Below are 24,310 nucleotides of genomic sequence, written 5' to 3'. Positions count from 1 at the left end.
TCTAAAGAATGTCTATTTAACAAATACTTGAATGTGTGGCAATTTTTTTTCCTGCAAATTGCTTTCATTATAACCTAGTAGCCAGGTTGTAGGGGAGTAACTTAGAACAGGTCCCAGTAAAAAGTGTTACAAGTGGTCATATGCGATCGAAAAGTTTACGTCCTGGTTCCCAAACTAAACCTTCTATGTGATACTGGCTAAAATAAGGAACAATATTGATTCCTTTATTTCTGGTGAAAGTAGTTTAGGAAGAAAAAGGGATGAATGAGTTTAGAAAAAGTAGACAATATATAGTTACTTTACTGCAAAGAAATTCTTTTTAGACCCCAGATTTTTAAAAAATTTCAACTATTACTCTAGAGTAATCTTCTGGTTCTTTTATTTGGATAATGATGATATTCTCAGAATAACAATTTATCCCATGAGTTAAGCAAAGAAATGGTGAACAGAGTAACGTAGAAAAACAACCTGAGGAGTCACATGACAAATCCAGTAGGTAAAAGGCTGATATTTTTTTATTTTATTCTCAATCTTCAACATATCTCTTAGCTTCCAAACCATCTATAATCTAACACTTATAAGAATCAAGTAAGTCATGTAATTGTGTGAAACAAACTGGGTGTAATATTGAAGGACTTTGGTGAGCTAGAAAGCACATGCCTTATTCAAAGTAAAAAAGCTGCTCAGCTCCCATCAGTGGCAGCCAGGTTAACATGTGGGACAGATCATCCAGTTTTTCAAGAGAATCCAAAAATCCATATTTAATGTGAAATCTCTTAAACCTCACAGGTTTTACGATTAACACTGTGCAGTAGAGTATTGGCTGGATACTCTGGATTGGCTGGACTGGCTCTTTACATTCCAAAGAAAGATTGGCCTTTGCTTGGTTCCAAGAAGGTAACCTCTAAGCCCTTGGAATATCCCGCCTGGTAAGACTGCTTTGTTTACCTAAGGGCCTTGGACCACATCAGATAGTCTATGCTAACAATGTGATTTATGATACGGACCTAGGGTCATGTGATATCAGCTTGACCTCTGGAGAGAATGGAGAATAAGGCCAGCCACATAGGCAGTCAGTCACACCTATGTGACCAACCAAGAAAAACACTAGACACCAAGGTTCAGGTAGCTTTGCTGGTTGGCAATATTCCAAGCAGGCTGTCATACATTGTTGCTGGAAGAATGAGCACTGTACCCATGACTACTGGGATAGGACAACTGGAAGCTTCTGCCTGATGTCTCCTGAACTTTGCCCTATGCACCTTTTTTCATTGCTGATTTTAATCTTTATCCTTTTGATGTAATAAACTGTAACCATGAGTAAAACAGTTTTTCTTTGTTCTATAAGTCCTTCTAGTAAATCACACATTGAACCTGAGGGTGGATTTAGGGACCCACAAATACAAATACTAATTTTTAAAATACCAAAAGAAACTATGTGAGCCATATTTGGGTGCAGACCACCAGTTTGCAACTTCTGATTCTAGTTCTAACCCCTCACAAGGCCAGTGTTAGAAATAACCAAATGCAAGTGATAAAGGAAGACACTAATGTAGGAGTAGGTACAGAGGGGCATAGCTATTCATTGTTTGGCTTTAAGAGAAAGTTTAGGAAAGAAATTCTGAGGAATAATTGGACTGAACTCACTGGAAATTAACATTTTATCTTCTTTGGGTAGACACTGGAAAAATGTCAAGTTTTCTGTAGACTGAATATAGAAATGGACATTCTATAATTAAGCCTGAAATTTGTCTCTAAGTCTTCTTCTGCATGTTGATTCATAAAAACAGATGATGTAAAAAAAAAAAAAAAAAAAAAAGATGATGTTACTATTTATGCCACTGCTGCTTAGTTGCTTCTTTCTAAGTCTTAAAAGAATAACAATCATAGTAACTCTATGATCCCTCAGTACAGCAGAATAAGCAAATCTAGAACAAATAGCATATAAAAAGAAATCAGTTTAGTTTGCGCAATTTAACAAATATTTCTTTAGCATCCAATCTTATTACAAGACAGATGTGAGGTTCCAGATATACAACAATAAATGAAACACAGTCCTTGTCTTAGTAAATCTGGGGAAGCAGGAGGGAAGAAAATGTTCCTGTGGAGAGAGAAATACTAACTCAACTATAGAACACTATATGTTCAAGTTTTTAAAATCTGCCCTTTCTCTTTTAGCCTCTGGCAATAAGTGAATGTTTTTTCTAGAACAATCTAAAAAAAAAAAACTGGTTCTGATGAACCTACGGGCAGGACAGGAAAAGACACAGACATAGAGAATGTACTTGAGGACACCAATAGGGGGAAGGGTAAGCTAGGATGAAGTGAGAGAGTGGTTAGTTGTGGTCATGGTAACTCCTGGCATGAAAAGTATAATTGGTCACATAGTTGAGACAGTTCCCATATGCAAAATAAACCACTCCAACACCAAACCCCCTAGAAGCCCCCAGATAAGGTCCACTCAGACCAGGGGGACATATCCTGGGGAAGGTTTGCAGACTGATTTCACTGTGATGCTGAGAGTATCGGGCAATTTCAGATAACTCTTGGTGCCAGTAGACACATTTTCTGGGTGGATAGAAGCATTCCCTGCTAGAACTGAAATGGTAGCTGAAGTGGCTAAAAGAAATAATCCCCAGGTCTGGGCTTAGGATCCCTACAAAGTGATAATGGTCCAGCATTTGTGTCTCAAGTGATGAAGGGGATAACAAGTGCCCTAGGCATAAAATGAACCTTGCACTCAGCCTGGTGACCCCAATCATCCGGGAAAGTAGGGAGATTCAATCAGACCTTGAAACTGGCCTTAGACAAACTATACCAGGAGACTCAAGAAAATTGGATTAAGTTGCTTTTGATTGCCCCAAGGGAAAAATTAAAGTGTGTTTGAATTCAGGTATGGTAGACCCATTCCCCAAGCCCAAGAGAAGGGACACCTTAACCCCCTCAAAATGGAACAACTCAAGTGTGCCCTCCAGGTAGGAGAAACCATGAAAGCCCTCACGGAATATGGTAACCACGTGCTGCCCACACCCACTGACCTGGCTTTCCACTCTTTCTGGTCAGGAGACTGGGTGAACCTAAAAACCTGGAAAACCGGCAGCCTGCAAGATCAGCTCACTCCTAAGGGGAAATGACCCCACTTGGTGACCCCAACCACCCAATCTGCCCTGAAGTTGCAGGGGATCACTTTGTGGGTACATCACACTCCAGTAAAGAGAGACCCTAAGCCCCAAACAGCGGAGAGACAACCTGGGGCAAACAGACCCCCTGGACTACTACATTTTTTTTTTTTGTGGAATCATTATTAATTTTATTTGCCACTCTTTATGGACATTGGTCCACTTCCACATGAAAAGTAGGGAGCATTTACTTCCACTTAACATTCTATAGAATGATGTTGTACTGCAAACCAGAGTAACTTACTTACACAAGGGGAAAAATTACTCAAATCATGCCCCAAGATGTCCCCCAAGTATGTTTTTGTGTGTATAATTACAAGCGTCTATAACTCCACAAAACTAGTTCCTTCTTAGATCAATGTAGTATCTTTAATATCCACACCTGACCATTCGGATCACCAAACTTTCAGAAGAGGTTAAAAAACAGCAACAGACCCCCTGGACTACTCCCTGTGAACCTTTCTCTGCTTCCGAAAAACAACAAAAGTGTGACTAGAGATATTCAGGCCATCGCAGTGAGCCTTCACATCAGGCCACACAGGTCTTGTGCCTACAGGCGAAAGACCTAGATACCTTTATTTTTAGAATAATTTGTCACTTGACCATTATTTTCTTGCTAATATTTGGGCCATGTATTTTACTTTTAAATTTAATTTTATTTCTTTTTGGCTGCATTGGGTCTTTGTTGCTGCACACAAGCTTTCTCTAGTTGCGGCGAGAGGGGGCTACTATTTGTTGCAGTGTACGGGCTTCTCATTGCAGTGGCTTCTCTTGCTGCGGAGCACAGACTCTAGGTGTGTGGGTTTCAGTAGTTGTGGCACACAGGCTCTAGAGCGCAGGCTCAGTAGTTGTGGCTCAGGGCTTAGTTGCTCCGTGGCATGTGAGATCTTCCCGGAACAGGGCTCGAACCCGTGTCTCCTGCATTGGCAGGTGGATTCTTAACCACTGCGCCACCAGGGAAGCCCTGGGCCATGTATTTTAAATAGTCTGGTGTTCTTTGTCTCCAAAAGGTTAAACAAATGGTGGTCGCTCAGGGATGCAGACAGGGCTGAGGCCTAGGGACAAACGTCTAAACGCAGCTGGGGAGAAGCTCTGTTCCTCTCCCCGCGGTTATGACGATGTCCCAAACCTGCAGGAAATAGTTACAGACGGACCTGCACCCCTCAAGAATGAGGGGCAGGACAAAAGACAGAGGGGGTATTTGTCACCGGCAAAGCCCATTAACAATTCCCGGAAAATAAAAATAGAATCTGAGTAATAAAATCTTACCTTTCTTTTCCTTTTCCTTTGTGTTTCGTCTAGTTTCACTTGCTTGTAGGGGGCCCTGGGCAGAGGCCTTGCCCCGACCCCTCAAACCAGAGTTCCTAGTGCAAAACCATTGTGCCGGACACTGCAGCTCAGCGGGCCACGTACAAAAGCGCTGTGCATGACTCAGCAATACAAGATGGCTGCGGTGGGCCGTGCGCAGAGACACTGCACCCGGCACTGCAATCCGGAACCTGAGCAGCACAGCTGCGCCTGCCTCGCTCGCGCGAGAACTCCACTCTCTCCCCTCCCCGCTGATGAGATCCACATAAAGCAGCCCCGCCCACGGCCTGTCGGGTAGAGCAGCGGGAGGGCATGTGCCGCGCGAGCTCACACCTCTCCATTCTCTTACCAAGGAATAAAGCTTTCCTTTGCTTCTGACCGAACTCAGTCTCATTCTATTGCCTCAGACGACACTGGGCAGAGGGACCCTTATTGCGGACTTATTCAGGAGGGTCAGGACATACGGACATAAAAGTAGAACAAAAGTCTCTAGCTTTACACGAAGTTATCTGCATATTTTAAACACAATTTCACTATTTGGTGGGAATTCAAGTGAAGGCGTATGAAAATTTAATACTCAAAAGAGGGAAAAACTGGCATCAGGGCATTCACGGCTTGCCAAGCTGAAAGAATGTTATTGAAGATTCCTTATATAAATGTTCCTTGACCTTTGAGTGAACCAACAGATCTTAAAAGTTGCATTAGCCAAAGCAATTCCCATAGCAAATAAAGTTTTTAGATGAATGCATCAGATTTTTTCCTCTGCAGCCTAAAGAGGAAGCAGCCATCATCACAAGCAGCAACTTAACTTCCAGGTTGTTTATCAAAGACCCCTGGGAGTCTGTGATATAGAGTGAACACTGTCGCAGTTCTAAAGGGTTTCAAGTGGCTGATGGGAAGATGACTTAAAGCTGACGATAAGATTGCCACCTGAAACAATTACTGCTCAAAATGTCCAGTCCCCACACTCCATGATGTTCTTATAACTCTGGGGTGTAGATTTTAGGGCCCCTGATGATGTGGGTATTTTAAAATCCATTACAGAAATGGAATGTTTTTAAGATTTTTTTTTTAATGTTTAAAAAAAATTTTTAAGTTGCACTGACTATAGTAGATTTTTATTATAAGACTATTTACTGGTCTAGAAGAAGATTAAGAATCAATTATTGTGGAATTTGCAGAGCTTTTTCATTAATGCTTTGATCACATGCTTAAAAGGGAGCATCCCATTTCCTAGATTGTCTCTGTACTCCTTCCCTGTTCTACTATAGTGTAGCATGAGAATGCATGGTGCTTAGCATTTTCAAAAGCATTTAAATGTCTGTTTTTTCATTATTTATGAAAAGATATGGTCCATTTTATCTTTTTGTCTATCTGGATTTAAGAATGGTGTTAATCGAAAAAAACTTAAAAGTCAGGCCAATTAGGTCAACTTTCTCCTGAGCTGTTGTTAACTGACAATTTAATGGCAAAAATTTTCATTCAAGTAACTAGATTCTGAAGACAACCATTAAACTTCAAAAGAAATCAAAGAGTTCAAAAGTGCTGGGAACATAGCAGAAAAGCTATGATTTTGTTTATTTAAGGCTTTTACAAAAGAAAAGATAAACTTTGAAGTGCTGTAGAATTAACTGTGGTACTGTATGAGGGCTCTTAGAGGAAATAATCAACCACAGGCCAAAACTCACTTGCTCTATAGCACTGGCATTGCCCTTGTTGTGACTTAAGCTAATTTTTTATTCTTTCTTCCTCCGTTGGATGATTTTAGCAATTGCTAAGAATGAATTTATTGAACAAACAAATACTCCAAATCCAAAATACTTCTTGGAGACTTCACCAAAGTAAATAATAAAAACAAATGACTTTCAACACGATGGCTGCTCCTTCTGGTTTCTTCGTTGCCCCAGATAAGCAGAAGTCAGCAACTGGGGCTCTCCTTTCAGCGGCCTGCACCTAGCTGTCGCACCAATCCAGACAATAACAATCACAGCAACTTCTGTCCACCCCACATTTGCTTCTTCGAAAAGAGAAGTAGTATAATGCAGTGGTTAATGGCTTTGGAATCAGGCAATCATGAACTCTGAACTTTAAAACTTTCTAGACCTCTTCTGATCCTCGATGTCCTCACCAGTGAAAGGTCTTAATAGTCCTATCTCAAAGGCTTATCAAGATGATAAAATGGGATAAGGTTTGGGAAGGGCCTGGCAAATGATCATCATTCATTAATGGTAGCTGAAAATACACAGCCTCTCTTGTGAGTTTCTTCTCCTCTCCCTTTTCTCCTTGCCCTGGAGACATATAGAAAAGGAAGTGTTAGAACAAGCCATGATGGCACTTGCTTTTTCTGATGCATCAAGTCCTTCTCCATGCTATCATCTGTTCTACAACTTACATGTTCAGGCTCTTCCACTCTCTCAGCCTTATCTCCTGCCACTTTTCTACCCCACAATAAACTTTTCTCCAACTGTCCAGCCAAACACTCCATGCATCTTCAAGCTCTATGCAAGATGTTTTCCCTGCTTAGAAGGCTCTTCTCAACCTTATTCCACCAAAGTCCTACTCATCCTTTAGTAGAAATATCACGGAATCTGAAGTACACCTCCATCAGCCTTCTGGGCTTCTTTCCCATCTTTACTCCCATAAGCACTTTGCACTCAGTTTGCTTAAATAAGTCATGGGTCACCTTGGATTTTAATGAAGAATTGCTATGTCTGTGTTTCCTAAAAGAATGTGAGTCTCTCCAGGGCAGGACCCATGTTTTTTGCCACCAGTGTTTAGCCCAGGGTCTGGCACCTCGTAAAGGTATGCCTCATTTTATTGCCCTTCACTTTATTGTTTCACAGATGCCGTGCTTTAACAAATTGAATGTTTGTGGCAACTATGCATCAAGCAAGCCTCTCAGTGCCATTTTTTTTTTTTAACAGCATTTGCTCACTTTGTGTCTCTGTGTCACGTTTTGGTAACTCTTGAAATATTTCAAACTTTCTCATTATTATTATATTTGTTATGATCATCTGTGATCACTGACTTTGATGTTACTATTGCAATTGTTTTGGGGTGCCATGAACATTTCTTTAAGCCAAAGCCTGATCCAGAGCAAAGCCCTAACTCTCTTCAATTCTGTGAAGGCTGAGAGAGGTGAGGAAGCTGCAGAGGAAAGGTTTGAAGCTAGCAGAGGTTGGTTCATGAGGTTTAAGGGAAGAAGCTGTCTCCGTAAGATAAAAATGCAAAGTGAAACAGCAGGTGCTGATGTAGAAGCTGCAGCAAATTATCAAGGAGATCTAGCTAAGATCATTAATGAAGGTGGCTACACTAAACAACAGATTTTCAATGTAGATAAAACAGCCTTCTATCAGAATAAGATGCCATCTAGGACTTTCATAGCTAAAGAGGAGAAGTCAATGCCTGGCTTCAAAGGACAGGCTGACTCTCTTATTAGGGACTAATGCAGCTGGTGACTTTAAGTAGAAGCCCATGTTCATTTACCATTCTGAAAACTTTACTGCCCTTAAGAATTATGCTAAAAAAAAAAAGATTTATGCTAAATCTACTCTGCCTGTACTCTATAAATGGAATAACAAAGCCTGGATGACAGCACATCTGTGGACAACATGATTTACTGAATATTTTAAGCCCACTGTTGAGATCTACTGCTCAGAAAAAATTCCTTTCGAAATATTACTGCTCAACGACAATGCACCTGATCACCCAACAGCTCTGATGGAGGTGTTACAACAGATTAATGTTGTTTCCATGTCTCTTAACAAATAAAAATCCACTCTGCATCCCATGGATCAACAAGTAATTTCAACTTCAAGTCTTATTATTTAAGTAATAAATTTCATAAGGCTATTGCTGCCATAGATAGTGATTCCTCTGATGGATCTAGACAAAGTCAACTGAAAACCTTCTGATAAGGATTCATCATTCTGGATGCCATTAAGAACATTTGTGATTCCTGGGAAGAGGTCAATATACCAACATTAACAAGAGATTAGAAGTTGATTCCAACCCTCATTGATGACTTTAAGGGGTTCAAGACTTCAGTGGAGGAAGTAACTGCAGACATGGTAGAAATAGCAAGAGAACTAGAATTAGAAGTGGAGCCGGAAAATGGGACTGAATTGCTGCAATCTCATGATAAAATTTTAATGAATGAGGATGAGCAAAGAAAGTGGTTTCTTGAGATAAAAATCTACTCCTGGTGAAGATGTTGTGAAAATTATTGACATGCCAACAAAGGATTTACAGTATTACATAAACTTAATTGATAAAGCAGCAGCAGGGTTTGAAAGGATTGACTCCAATTTTGAAAGTTCTACTACGGGTAAAATGCTGTCAAACAGCATTACATGCTGCGGTGAAATTGTCTGTGGAAGGAAGTGTCAATCAGTGCAGTAAACTTCACTGGTGTCTTATTTTATGAAGCTGTCATGGCCACCCCAAGCTTCAGCAGCCACCACCCTCATCAGTGAGCAGCCATCAGCATCGAGGCAAGACCCTCCACCAGCAAAAAGATTAGGACTCCCTGAGGGCTCAGATGATGGTTGGCATTTTTTAGCAATAAAGTATTTTTTAATTAAGGTATGTATACTATTTTTTTAGACATAATGCTGTTGCACACTTAATACACTACAGTACAATGTCACATAACTTTTATATGTACTGGGAATACAAAAAATATGTGTGACTTGCTTTAATGCTCTATTTGCTTTATTGCGGTGGTCTGGGACCAAACCTGCCATATCTCCAAGGTATGCCTGTATTAAATAACATGTTTGTAATTAAAATGAATGGACATTCGTCTTTCCAGTCCCCCCATACATCCCATCCTTTCCCATTTGCATCAAATCTCTTATAATCTGTATTGTGATGAAAACATGAAAGATGCAATATATATGTGTACCAAATCAATACATTTTTCACCTTAAACTTACACAATTATATGTCAATTATATCTCAATTAAGCTGGAAAAATATATAAATTACAAAAGAAAGTCACTGACACCCTGCCTCAGTTTGGCTCCCCCTCAAAGCAGACTCTGAAACAAGGATTTTTAATGCAAGCAATTTACTTGAGAGGTGACCCCAAACACTGGAGGGAGAGTAGGCGAAAGGAGCCAAGGAAGATGAGGCAGCCAATAAAGGTGAATTATCAAGCCAGTCCCATGTGAGTGACTGGGATGGTTCCCATGGGAAAAGAGTGTAAATGAATATTTTCTCACCCAAGGAGTAAAGTTCAAGAACTCATCCACCAACTCCAAGAGTCATTGGTGAGGGCTGCTCCTGGAGTGTCAATCCCCTGGCCCTTCCACCTGCCACATGCCCAGGCAAAGTAGACATCCTTGGCTTTGGAGAAAATACTGGGCAGATATGGCTGGTCTCACTGAAATAGCGAGGCTTGCCCGAAAGATAAGAGCAGGGCACGTAGAGCAGCATATGCCTCAGACACCGACTCCCAACTGGAAACTTCGGTATAGTCCCATCAGCAGCTAGGCTGATTCCAACCCACTTTCAGAGTGACAAACATGAAATTTCAGTAGCAAAATTTTCCTTCCCAAAGATAGCCAGCCAACACTGAAAGAGTATAAAAAGTATTTTTACAACAGTTGCTCCTTATTTATAGTTTACTTCTAGGATCGTGGACGAGAAAAATACGTAAATGGATCACCTGGAGAAGAATGTTGCTTGCAGACAGAGATGACCCTCTCATATCCTCAGCTGCTCTCAAGTGAACGATTTACTCCTTTGATGATCCTCTCCAATATTTAAATTGTCCTTGACTTTGAACAATAAAAGTAGCTTACATTTATTGGATGTTTGCTGTGCATCAGGGTGCAGATTTGAGCCCATTTAATCCTCCCCACAACGTGATAACGTAATTATTGTTATTATCTGTATTTTTCATATGGGAAAACTGAAGGTCAGATAATTAAGGAATCTGCCAAAGTTATAATCTGCTAGCGTTTGGAGATGGGACTCTTACCCAAGTCTATTTGAATCCAGTAATCATATCCTTAACTTATATTCTTTTTTTTTTTTTTAATTAATTAATTTATTTATTTATTTATGGCTGTGTTGGGTCTTCGTTTCTGTGTGAGGGCTTTCTCTAGTTGTGGCAAGCGGGGGCCACTCTTCATCGCGGTGTGCGGGCCTCTCACTATCGTGGCCTCTCTTGTTGCGGAGCGCAGGCTCAGCAGTTGTTGCTCACGGGCCTACTTGCTCCGCGGCATGTGGGATCCTCCCAGACCAGGGCTCGAACCCGTGTCCCCTGCATTAGCAGGCAGATTCTCAACCACTGCGCCGCCAGGGAAGCCCCTTAACTTATATTAAGTTCATTATCCTGTGCCCTTAATAAAGAGAAAGATCTAGTCAGCATACTAATTCCATATTAATTGGTCTTCAAACACCCCTTATTTAAGTTAAATTACATCCATTTCTTTAGCCATTTCCCATATATGATTTACATGTTTTTTACTCATGTATGTTTCTTTCTCCCAACCTCTTAATTTTCTCTCTCTCAATAAAATATGTCAAACTGCTCTGTATATAGACTACATCTATTCCTGGCAAGTCCATAAATCACAAAACTATTGTTAAAAAATTATTTATAAGCATTTATGTTTAAATCTTAAGCTAGCTAAACAAAAGCATCATGAAATTACTCCCAGCTTAAAAAATTATAGCATATGGGACATAAGGCAATTCTAAAGCAGACCAAATTCATTACAATCTGCAGAATAACCAAACAGTGCTTTGGGTGGTGAAAGTATTCTGATTATGCCCATAAAATAGGTTAACAAGGACATTCATTCTTTAACCATTCAAGGAAAATTATGTCTTAAAGTTGATTTATGTTTGCAAAAGTGTAGTGAGTTCTTTCAGCACAAGATCTTTTCCCAGAGTCCTTAAACTGGCAAAATTTCTATTAATTTCATTTTGCTTCTTTGCAATCAGATCTAGGGCATACGATGTACATTGTGTGGTAAGTTTCAATTTTTCTAAAGTTTCACATTACTGTCACTCTGTGGGTCTTAAATTTCCCGTTTCCAAAAATGCAACTGTATATTAATCAAAATCATTAGTTTTTATATGCTATTTTTAACTCCTTACATTAATAGCCAGAATATGAGGTTTAATGAGGGGAAGCACACTCATGCTTACACAGCCCTGAATAAGAGATGCAGGACTTGCCCACTTACGACTTGGGTGACTCTTGGTGCATATGTTGGCTTTCTCAGTTCGCCCCTCCAGATCCACCCTTCTCCATTCCGCTTTGTGCCCTTATGATTGACCCGGGTGGACGCTATTGAGCTCCCTTGCCCTCTGCCTTTTACTTGGGTTTGTGCAACAGAGAGCATTTATTCTATATTTAAGTCAGTTTTTAACATATTACAGTGGTTTATTCATTCACTCATGCAATAAATATCTGCTGAGTATCTACTATGTGCCATAAAATATACTAGTCATTGGAGATCCAGTGGTTGCTATATAGAGTTTATATCTCATAATCTTAATATTTTCCCTTTTGAATCCCATGTTGAAAGTATTTTTTATTGGGCTGTATTTATTAAGTAATTTTCCATTTTAAAAATTAATCAAAGACCATCAGCAGATGAGTGGATAAACAGAATATAGCATATACATACAATGGAATATTACTCAGCCATAAAAAAGGAATGAAGTACTGATCCATGCTACAATGTGGATGGACCTTGAAAATATTAAGCTAAGTGAAAGAAGCCAGACATAAAAGGTCACATACTGTATGATTCCATTTATATGAAGTACCCAAAATAGGTAAATCCATAAAGACAGAAAGCAAATTGGTGGCTGCCAGGGGCTAGGGGGAGCAGGAAATGAGGAGTGACTGATTTATGGGCATGAGGTTTTGTTTGGGGTGATGAAATGTTTTGTAACTACATACAGGGAGTGTTTGCACAACACTGTGAATGTAGTAAATGCCAATGAATTGTACACTTTAAAATGGTTACTTGTATGTTATGTGAATTTCACCTCAGTAAAAAGAATTAATCAAAGATAAATTTACTCAGCATTCTATCAGCAGAAGTAAGCAGAGATTACTATAGTAAGATGGGTTCATGCCAGCTAAAAGCAAAATAAATAAATAGATAGATAAATAAATAAATAATTGATGCTTTAATTTGTCTATAAACTGAAATTTTGTCCTCATTAACCAGGCAGCTTTCTAACTATTGGTTCTATATCTAAATTATCTTTAAACCAAGAAATGAAGAGAGGTTACACAAGCATTCCAGGCACTATCCCATGTTTCATTATAAATTTACATTATATTAACTTTCTGGTTGATATGATATAAATACTCATGGTAGTAATAAAAAGATGAAGAACCACAACAGTCACAACATCATCAACAACAATCATAACATCTAACATTTATTAAGTCTTTAGTATTGCCAGGAGTTGTGCTCAGTGCTTGACAAGCATCATTTCATTCACACTTCATACAGATGAGGTACTGTTATCTTCCTAATTTTTCAGATGATGACACTGAGACCGACAGAGGTCACAAAACTTGACCAATGTTAAAGCCTAGTAAAAACCAAAGCCAGGGTTTCATCAAGCAGTCTGTCTCCAGCAACCTAGGTGATTAACCTCTCTACTAAATTGCTAAAGCTTTACATAAAGCTAAATTACTATACATAAATGTAGGTGTGCTAAGCTCTGTTTAGTCTCCCTGATGCCTTGTAATTCAAGCACTAAAAAAACTGAGCACCCAGGCCAAAAGGTGAGGCCAGACCATGTTCAGTGGTAGCCCAGAATTAAGTCCTAAAAAAGCCCAGACTTGGCATGTTGATAGTTGATATACCCAGATAATGTTTTCTATCCAGTTGTTTTTTAATCGTAAATACATGAGCTTTCAAAATATTGAGAATGATATACCCTGTGCTGCTTCCCTGGTGGCACAGTCGTTAAGAATCCGCCTGCCAATGCAGGGGACACCGCTTCGAGCCCTGGTCTGGGAGGATCCCACATGCCGCGGAGCAACTAGGCCCGTGAGCCACAATTACTGTGCCTGCGCTCTGGAGTCCGTGCTCCGCAACAAGAGAAGCCACCGCAATGAGAAGCCCATGCACTGCAATAAGAGTAGCCCCCGCTAGCCACAACTAGAGAAAGCCCATGCACAGCAACGAAGACCCAACGCAGCCAAAAATAAAATTAATTAATTTAAAAAAAAACTAGGAAATTAAAAATTACCCCTTAATAAATATTTTTATTTAATAATTTACTTAGTGAATCACTAAAATATTAGACTGCAATATCTATAAATAGGTTCTTCAATTTTAGACATAAAAGTATGTCTATTAAGATATATTCAATTTTACAAAAAAGACAAGAGCAATGTGGGGCCTATGCAGATATAACACCCTGGTCAACTGCTCTGATCTGCTTTGCCCTATAAAGGAGAGTGTTGGCCAAGAGAAAAAACTCTGTACGTTTTATTCAATTGACTTAACAGCAAAGTTCTATTATACCCGTAGCATTGGTTCTACATGATAACACACTATTTTAAAAAGTAGTTGTAAAATAAAACCTCCACTTATTTAATCCTTAGGAGAAATAGGTCAGTATTATTACCAAGCATTAGTTTATTGAAACTTTTAAATTGCCAGACATGTGCAGCTGGGTTTAGGTTTTATTATAGAAAACAATAACATAAAAATATTACCCCTCAATTCACAGAAATTAGAGCATGAAATCCCCACTTGGAATTCACTACAATCACTGCTGTTACTATTTAAATGCACATTTCCCAAGTATACCTCACATCATGCTAAAGAAAGATTCAGAAGAAAGTGTATTGAACAACCCAGATATGTCATCATACAAATAATTCTTCATCTGAAACTCACAAAGGAAAATACTGATTACTCAGAATGCTTGGGGAATCGAAGTTCTGATTAAATATTCTGGATTATAAGAAATACTTCTACATTTCCAGAGTGGTTAAGATACTCCCTAAGCCATGTTTGTGTTGAATTTACTGTATGTGGAAACACAGCAAAGCAAAGTAATGATCTCTCTGGGTTAAGAATTTTTCCAGTTTCTAAAATGATTCTTAATATTCGCACCATGATTCGCGCAAAACAGATACTCAAAAAAAAAAATTATGTCAACCCATTGGAAAGGCTCTTTGTTTTTTATTTATTTTTTTTTTTTTTAAGTTTTTGGCTGCGTTGGGTCGTCGCTGCTGTGCATGGGCTTTCTCTAGTTGCAGTGAGCAGGGGCTACTCTTTGTTGCGTGTGCGGGCTTCTCATTGCGGTGGCTTCTCTTGTTGCGGAGCACAGGCTCTAGGCCCGTGGGCTTCAGTAGTTGTGGCATGAGGGCTCAGTAGTTGTGGCTCGCAGGCCCTAGAGGGCAGGCTCAGTAGTTGTGGCGCACGGGCTTAGTTCTCTGCAGCATGTGGGATCTTCCCGGACCACGGCTTGAACCCGTGTTCCCTGCATTGGCAGGCAGATTCTTAACCACTGCGCCACCAGGGAAGCCCTCACTGACTTCTTTTCATTGACTTCTTTACATCCAGTTTGTTTCTTCATGTGCTGGGAAAGAGTACAAAATTCCAAGTTCCTGCTTTGCTCACAATCTCCTTCTAAGAACAGCAGCCCTAAGAGACACTTCCTACAAAAAATTTGCAATGATTTACACCAGATATACCTTGTGAAACTTCTACTCTGGCCTCAGAAAAGAGTGCCCAAGTTAAAGGTTAAGTTATCGCACAGTTTGGATGTGGAGGAAGCCACCACGTCTGAAGTGGTTTGGTGAACCTTGCCAGGTCAGGAACTTCATCGTGGGTAATGACAAGAGACCACATCAGATTATTTTTTTCTTGAGAGTACTAATTCCAGTCTTGGAAATTTGGAGATGCAAAGTAACTATATAGTTGAAGACTCTGTAGTCCCTTGAATCCTTGTAATAAAGTCTCATTACCTAGAATCACAACACACTAGCAAAAGAGGAGCCCTAAATAATATATACAGGTTACTTCTGATCAATAAATTTTTAATGATTAATCAATTTAAACATTATCAACCCAGATATTATTATGTGGACAATATCAGGGCAATGGAAAGAATATGGACTTTGGAATCAAAACTAAGTTTAAATCCAGATAACTTGACTTTACCATTAATAGAATATCAGGTAATATTAGACAAGTTATAAAGACCCTCACTGAGCCTCAGTCTCCCTTCTTTAAAATGGTCATAATAATTCTTACTTCACAGATTCTAACAAGGAAAGTACCTAGTAAAGGGGTCTGTCACAGAGGTAGAACTCAAGAAATGTTTTTTCCCTTCCCAATACTCCCACTTATTCCCCATTTTAACTTTTAGATGTATTTATGTCCCAAGATCCAACTAACTAACATTCCCACTGCCAAATTTAAAAAATAGCAGTTAAGTACAATTAAAGGGAGAATTCTGAAAGTAGGCAAAAATGTTGAGAGTTCAGAAAGGGAGGAAAGAGATTTTAAAATGGTAACATTATTTTTCAAATATTAATATTGGATTGTCTTTTTGTTCATTTTAAAAGGCATACTTAAAATCAGGTCACACTTTCCAAGTCTAACGAATGGAATTCAGAATGGGAAAATAGTCTCTGTTGTTCTATCCATTTCCATAAAAATCCAAGAAAATCAGAGAGAAATCAAAACATGACCAAAGAGTATGACATCTTAAAAACTTTTCCCCCCAACTATGTCAAACTTTTAGTAAACTCACCTTTGGTTTCAGCTAAAACTTTCCTATTTTGTCTAAATGGGCCCATCTGATTCCTCCAACTGTAAATTCTCTCATGTTCTCAGAACAGGATCTTTTCTCCCTTGGGCTTCACTTTCCATTTAAATACACTCTGCTACTTTTCTCCAAAATCCCTATCACATATATTAGCTTACATGCAAGGAAAGCAAGCAGAGTTTCAAAATGGGCCAGGGGTGGCATTCTTAAAAATAACTCTGAGGAACAACACTCACTTCTCCAATAAAAACACAAGCAGAATTCAGAATAGTTAACTGTGGGATTTGTACATTTATCTTTTCTTTGAGAAGGTAAAATAAACACGAAAAATTCCATAAAATCCAAACCAAAGTCACCTGCCATCACCACTACTCTGTCCTTTCCAATAAACACTTGTTGGCAGAGGCAGGAGGGAAATCGAAGTTTCTTGCCTCTTGAAGTGACAAGCACATTCTTTCCTCATTCGCCAAGCTGCTTTTCTCCCTCCGAAGCTCCAGCTGCTCTCAACACCCAGACATTGTTCCCTTCCCCGGCCGGCCTCTGGCTCTAACCCTCGGCCAAGACTGCTTCTCCCTGAAATCTCTCGGGGACTCCAGCAGCCAGGACTTGGAAGACGAGTCCAAGCTAGTTTGGTTTCTGGCGGGGAGAGAAAAAAAAGGAGAGAAAAGGGGCAAAGAGATGAATGGGAAATACTGTACGTCAGCACGAGAGCTCACAACAATTGTGTTTGGACAATGCCTGATCCGTTGGTGCTGCCAAGTGGTGGCTGATGAGTCTCAGACTGGTTTCCAGACTTCGAGACTGTGGGATCATTTCCCCACTGTTGTTCACAGCCTGGGACCCCCCACGTTCTGCTGGGGAAAATAAAATATGCTCACAAGATAAGTATGTCTCTTATAACTACAATTTCTTTCAGCTATCATATAACTGAGAAAATCCATAGGACCACGGGGGTGGCAGGAGGGTGAATTTTTAAACCCATTCATTTATATAAATAAGCTCCACAAAAGACAATGTGAATTAATTATTCCTCAGAGATTATAAGGAGTAAATTGTTTATGTTTCTCCCAATTAACAATGTTCCTGCCTTGGCCATAAGTGTGATAGACGGAGGAGAAAAGGGATACAAAGACACATTTGTTCACTTCCAAACTGCAGGAAATCAACAATCAGAAGAAAAGGTAAACGCCTGCAATTGTTTATTAATTCTGGTTTTAAAAACGTCAAAGCTGTCCTATATCCAGACTATCCTGACTTGATAAGGAACCAAGAGTGAGTTTTTTAACTCCACACATAGCTGTTAATCACTGTCTGCAGTGCTTCTTGAAAGTACTACACATTAACCTGTCATTACATTTAGAGATGTTAGCCAAAGTCTAACCAGCTGAATTAGTTAGAATATAGATTTGGCAAAGTGTGAAAAGGACCTAAAAACAGAGGTCCCTATACAAAACAATTGTAGTCTTACTTGTCATTCTCATAACAGTATGACTGCACGTGGCCCAGAGGCAGGAATTCTGGCTCTTTCTATTTGTTATACCATACCAAGGACATTTCTGCCATCCACACGGTCCAAGGTGATCTTCATTCTAGCCAGTGGGAAGTGAAAAGGGGGGGAATAAAAGGGGAGAATCCACCACTTCCCTTTAAGAGCATGACTCAAAATTTTTACATATCATTTACACCTAATTCCCAGTAACCATAGCGTGGTTACATGGCTACTGTCTGAAAAAAATGTTGTCTTTATTTTGGGCATCCATGTGCCAGCTAAATATCAAGAATTCTATTACTTTAGTACAGGAATTGGCAAACTACACCGTGGGCCAAATCTGGCCCACTGCCTGGTTTTAAGTGACCTACAAGTTAAGAATGGCTTTTACATTTTTGGTGGGTGAAAAAAGCCAAAAGAAAAATAACATTTCGTGATGTGAAAATTATGTGAAATTCAAATTTCAATGTCCATAAATAAACTTTTATTAGAACATAGCCACACTCATTCATTTAAATATTGTCTACAGCTGCTTTCATGCTTCAAGGGCAGAGTTGAGTAATTGTGACAGAGACCACACGGCCTACAAGGCCTAAACTATTTACTATCTGGCCCTCTATAAAAAGGGTTTTCTGACCCTGCTTTGGAAGAAAGAAAAAAGCAGGTATTGCTGGATAAGTAGCTAAGTTGGCAACACCAACGTGGTGAAATTGGGAATACACGAGGGTGCGTTTTAAAAGAGGCTGTAAATGAGTTTTATTTCTTTAAAATACTTTAATATAAATGTATTGTTATCCTTTTACACATTAAACATTACTCTGAAACTTAGTGGTTTAAACAGTAAACATGTATTATTCAGTTTCTATTCAGGGTCAGGAATTCAGAAGCGGCTTACCTGGGTGGCTCTGGCTCAGAGCCCCTCATTAGGTTGTAGTTACGACGTTGGCAGATGCTGCAGTCTCACCTGAAGGCCTGACTGGGGCTGGAGGAGCCCTGCTCGATGGCTCACGCACATGTCTATCTGCAGGAGGCCTTGGTTTCTTGCCATGTGGCAGCTAACTTTCCCACAGTGAATCATCTGAGGGAGAGACAGAAAGAGAGAGAGAGAGAGAAAGAGAATTAGCAGTAAGTCACAGTGCCTTTTATAGCCAGTCTTCAAAGTTTCACACTGTCACTCCCATTATATTCTTTTCATTAGAAGAGATTCACTAAGTCCACTCCAGTCTATACTCAGTGGAAGGGGAATTAGTTTCCCTCCATCAAAGAGAGAAATGTCAAAGAATTTGTGATTATTTTAAAACTACCACAATAGTATTTGAGGGGGAAAAAAATCACCTGTCTTCAGCTAATGCTAGGGAGGTGAGTCTGCTGATTATAAAATAATTGAAGTTATTTGACCAGGAAAAAAGAATATTAAGTCTTACATTATAGATGGCAATATGATCTCTTGTCTACTCCAATCAATTGGTTGTAGTTACCTGGAGTACTATGTTTTGTTTTGTTTTTCCTGGAGTTCTATGTGGAGAAGGAATCTGATTGATAGCTATCAAGTCCACATATTTTCTATCACTGGATTTTTATAAATCTCAAAATTCCAAACAATGAAAATTTGGAGAAGCAGCAGTATGTGAGGCATGTTCAAATCTCCAGAAAGCTCATAAAGCCATGGCTCTTAGACAGCTTTTCCCAGGGTGTTTCTCTGGCGTACTGGTTTCTCATGAGATTTCCTCTCTTCATTAAGCCTTCCTTCCACCAACAAGTATTTATTGAGCACCTATGTGTTACACAGGTACTCTGGCCATCAGAGATAAAGTAGGGAACAAAGTAAATATCCCACTCTCATGGTAAAATAGGAATTTCTGTCTTCTATAAAAAGTCTTAATTTTTTTCCCCTTTTCCAAAAATCGTATGTCTTATTTCTGATTATTATTTAACTGCATTAGACTTTCTAGGTCAATACTAAATAATAGTGGTAATTTTACATGTTTCTGGTCCCTGTATTATAGGGTTTCCCAGAGTATCTGTCACATATTTCCAATGGGTATTAATTGACGTAACTTGGAAGAAGGGTTTCATAATCACACAAAAGATTGGGAAATGCTGGATTAAACAAAGTTGAACAGATTTCTCTACTGTAGGCAACTTTAATGGACCTTGAACCACCAGGAAAAGAATGGTATAACACTCCGTATTTCCAAAAGTACTTGAGTTTAAAATCCTGTGTGTTTTGTTTTGTCTGGTTTGTGCAGAATGCTTATTCAGGTGGTCTGACAAATGTTGCTGGAGGGAATCCAAAGTCACTGTTTCCTTATCTCCCTGTCAGCCAATCAGTTCTCTTATGTTTGTCTAAAACCTTAGAGTTCACTGAAACACAAAAATGTCCATTATCACAGCCATATACAAATCCTAACTGGAAAGTAAATAAATAGTGGCAATTATTCTCATAGAGTAATTCTTTAATATCTGAGTATTTTAAAGCCCTACAAGTATTTTTAAACACATAATTTATAATTATAACTATATACAATGTTTGCTCATATATACAGTTATGTAAAGATATGTGTGCAAATGTGTGTGTGTATATATACACACAATTTGCCAAAACAACTTTTCAAATTGCCCGTAAATATGTATTTATTAAGTGCACACAATGTGTCAGACATTTTGGCATTAAATACAGTGATAAGCAAGAGGAAATACTTTACAATTGTTAACTCATTAATGTAATTAATAGCTCAGAGGGTCTGAGAACAAAAATCCTTAAACACATCATTATCATAATGGATACTTTATAAATAAAAATATAGGTTACAAAAAGAGACTATATCAAGGGCTTTGCATCATTTAGGATTTGTGTGCACTGGATGTAACAGAAATCTGATGACAGTGGCTTAACCAAACAGCCTCACATAATTTGCCTCACATAAAACGAAGTACAGAGAAGAGTGGTCCAGGGGTTCCATGGTGTCATCGGTGCCCCAGGATCCTACTTCTTTTTCACCCCCCCATTCTCATTATGTAGCTTAATTCCTCATCCTTGCTGTGAGATGGTCTCAGGTTGGCCATTACCTTCACCCTCACTACCTGCTTTCCAGGCAAGAATGAGAAGGAAGAAAGAACAAAGGGGCAGAATATAGCAGGTTTTGTTAATTATTTCATCAGCTGAAAATGTCATGTAGTCACCCCTAACTGCAAGCAAGTCTGGGAAAGTATTTTATCTGGACCCATGGACGCACTGAGCAAAATTCGGTTTCTGTTAAACACAAAAAAGAAATGAATGAATATTTGGTAGTCTACTTGCCCTGTCTTTTCCAGACTCACCTAGTTTTGTCAGAGTCAGAGAGGGCTGAAGCTAATAATAATAATGTTTTAAAATAGATACACTTGGGCTTCCCTGGTGGCGCAGTGGTTGAGAATCTGCCCGCCAATGCAGGGGACACGGGTTCGAGCCCTGGTCTGGGAGGATCCCATGTGCCGCGGAGCAGCTGGGCCCGTGAGCCACAATTACTGAGCCTGTGCGTCTGGAGTCTGTGCTCCGCAACGGGAGAGGCCGCGACGGTGAGAGGCCCGCGCACCGCGATGAAGAGTGGCCCCCGCTTGCCACAACTAGAGAAAGCCCTAGCACAGAAACTAAGACCCAACACAGCCATAAATAAATAAATAAATAAATACTTTAAAAAAAAAAAAATAATAATAATAATAATAAAATAAAATAGATACACTTGTTTCTTTCTACATCATCTCCTATTTATCACACTTTTAGCCTCCAAACACCTTTACACTAGCAATTTACTTTTGTCATAAACACAAACTTTCATGGAATGCCTACTACTTCCCTTGAATAGCAATGAAATAAATGTGTAAAAAATTTTCATTAAATGTTTGAAATTTTCAGCTTCACTATGTTAAGAAATGGTGGCTTGCTTCTACTTTTATTTGAACTGTTTCTGCCAGCAAAAATAATTGTTCACATTAGCAAAAGCAGAACATTTGCAGCATGCAAAAGCACTGTATAGAACAGCAGCATACCATAACACATATTTTCTTACTCTCACAAATCTACTTTAAAACCTTAATTTTTTTTATAGCTATGGCCTCAGGACTTCAGAATTTTCTTTTTTTTTTTTCAACTTTGTAGCATATAAAAGTACATGTGTGAGCTTACAGTGCCAAGAAAAGTTTTCTTAAAGTTATTCCATTTCTACTTGGAATTCTGGCTTCATTTCGCACAGACTATGCTGAATGTCTTTTTATACAGAAGACAGAAATACATTATTATAGTCACTAATCTCTCTATTGATGTCTTAAATTCCTCGTTGACTCTCCTTGACACCCAAAGAACACTTTCCATTCCTTTACTCCTTTTTAATCTTTTTCTATTTTTTAGAATACTAATTCCATGTTACCAACTTTCTAATATTTATCTTCTACAAACGACTGGTGGAATAGATACTGGGTAACTCTCATTTTTAATAAATCTATAGGTCCATTGAACCCAAGAGGGCTCCTAGAAACCAGATTCCTCCAGATGTAATGAACTGAAGTACCACCTATGAAAAATCTATTTTAAGTTACCCATAAAACTGCATAGCTCCCAATATCCAACCATGGAGAAATGGTTTTTTATACATAATATGATAAACTAGTATGTTGCCATGTAAAATGATAATAATAAAGACTATGTGGGACTTCCCTGGTGGCGCAGTGGTTAAGAATCTGCCTGCCAATGCAGGGGGACACGGGTTTGAGCCCTGGTCCGGGAGGATACCACATGCCGCAGAGCAACTAAGCCCGTGTGCCACAACTACTGAGCCTGTGCTCTAGAGCCTGCAAGACACAACTACTGAGCCCGCACGCCTGGGGCCCATGCTCCGCAACAAGAGAAGCCTCCGCAATGAGAATCCCACGCACCGCAACGAAGAGTAGCCCCCGCTCACCGCAACTAGAGAAAGCCCACTCACAGCAATGAAGACCCAATGCAGCCAAAGATAAATAAAGTTATTAAAAAAAGTAAAATTAAAAATAAAAAAGACTATGTAACAACATGGGAAAATGTTTATGGTTTAATATTAAGCAGACTGCAACCTGAGGAAAATGGGAACATTAGAGAAAAATTAGAAGGTAATATGCAGTAATGAGAATAATTGTGGAAAAGGGTCTATAGTATATTTTTCTTCGGTTCCTTAATTTTTTCTGTACTGTCTGATTATTCTTCAATGTGCATGTGTTATTTTCACAATTATAAAAAGGGGAGTAAAGATAATTTTTAGTGAGAATCTGGTGTCCTAGCACCTTCCTCTTCTGTACTTTTCCCTGTCTTTTGGTTCCTCCTTGAGACGCTCAGCAACCTCCTCTGTCTCCCAAATGCCTCCCTCGGCCACTTCCCTGAACAAGAGAGCCCCCACCGGCCCACCCCTCATCATAGGCCTTTCCCACCTTCAAAAGCTCAGCAGCCTGTCTGAGTCCCATTTCCACTGGCCCTATTTACTGGTTGGGTGCTTTTTAACTGTCCATTTCCACTTGAACACTTTAATAACCTACGTGAGATTCAGTTCCCCAGCTGTAAAGGATGATCATATCTCTTAGGATCACTGTTCGGATTAAAGAAAGTGACAGATATAAATCACTCAAATCGTGGTGCCTGTCACAGAGTTGCCCCCATTACACAATACCAATGGCAGTATTCATAACAGCACTAATAGTATTCCTCCCAAATGCATATATATGCATTTAAAGAAAGTTTTGGTCAAAAGAGCTTTCAAGCAAAAGGACAGACCCATGAAAAAGTTATTTGAACCAGAGCCAATGGTAAAGAGTAGTTAAGTTTGGAAAGAGAGATTCGAAGATATGAAGGGATTGTACTCAATCCTCCAACTACTTAATGGCAGAACAGAGACAAGAAACCCAATCTCTGGGGTTGCTGGGAGAGTGTGGTGCTCTCCACATTGGAACACCTCCATCAGTGCTCAGTGCTTGGATGACTTAATAGTCCAGCTGTCTGCTTAGAAGAAATCCCTTCTTTCTTTTTCCTCATTGATATTTATCTCTGTCAGACAATCCCATGGCTCCATGGACCTCGGACCACCCACAAGAACAACTTCCTTTTTGCCTTTGGCTGGTAGCACATATGAATTGCTAATCCTTTCTTAAATCTCTAGGTGAACTTCTAATTCTCATGAGACACATATTTCCTCCAAAGAACTCATAAAGGGCCATCCCCTCTGTAGGGCTCTTTCCTGACTGTTGCTCACAAACAGTTCAATGTGAAAAATTACAACCACTCCTAACTTCATCCTCTTAGTTGCCTCTGTCTATCCTTTGGCCTTAATTTTAAGGTAAGATTACCATCGGGTTTTTTCCAACTTTTTGTAGCAAGATTAGGAGGGAAGGGGTGAGTTTTATTGGACACTGAGAGGAAGGTTCCTATAACACCCACATAAAGAGGTAATGTAGGAAAGCCAAAGCAAGCAGAGGGATTTAAAACCAGCTGGAATACAGCCGGGAAAGAAGTTAACACCCCTAGGCTTTCCATGAACTTTTCTACCATGAATCCTAA

General features: G+C 39.4%; 1 protein-coding gene and 1 long non-coding RNA gene across 2 annotated transcripts in view; one reads left to right on the top strand and one right to left on the bottom strand.

Annotated features, from left to right (window-relative positions):
- Positions 1-24,310, top strand: part of LOC309661903 — a 1,098,809-nt gene that overhangs the window by 796,122 nt on the left and 278,377 nt on the right. The gene's annotated exons all lie outside the window — the stretch shown is intronic.
- LOC309661845 (uncharacterized protein) overlaps positions 1-24,310 on the bottom strand; it is a 114,383-nt gene that overhangs the window by 70,183 nt on the left and 19,890 nt on the right. Inside the window, exons 2-4 of the mRNA XM_082463986.1 lie at positions 18,650-18,832; positions 17,811-17,854; positions 16,622-16,901 (exon numbers count right to left, since the gene is read on the bottom strand). Coding sequence (XP_082320112.1) covers positions 16,622-16,901; positions 17,811-17,854; positions 18,650-18,678 — 353 coding nt within the window. The 5' untranslated portion in view covers positions 18,679-18,832. The remainder of the gene's footprint in view (positions 1-16,621; positions 16,902-17,810; positions 17,855-18,649; positions 18,833-24,310) is intronic.

Source organism: Balaenoptera physalus (assembly GCF_965194825.1).
Source record: "Balaenoptera physalus genome assembly, chromosome: 5".
NCBI lineage: Eukaryota > Metazoa > Chordata > Mammalia > Artiodactyla > Balaenopteridae > Balaenoptera > Balaenoptera physalus.
This window is presented reverse-complemented; position numbering and strand designations above follow the sequence as displayed.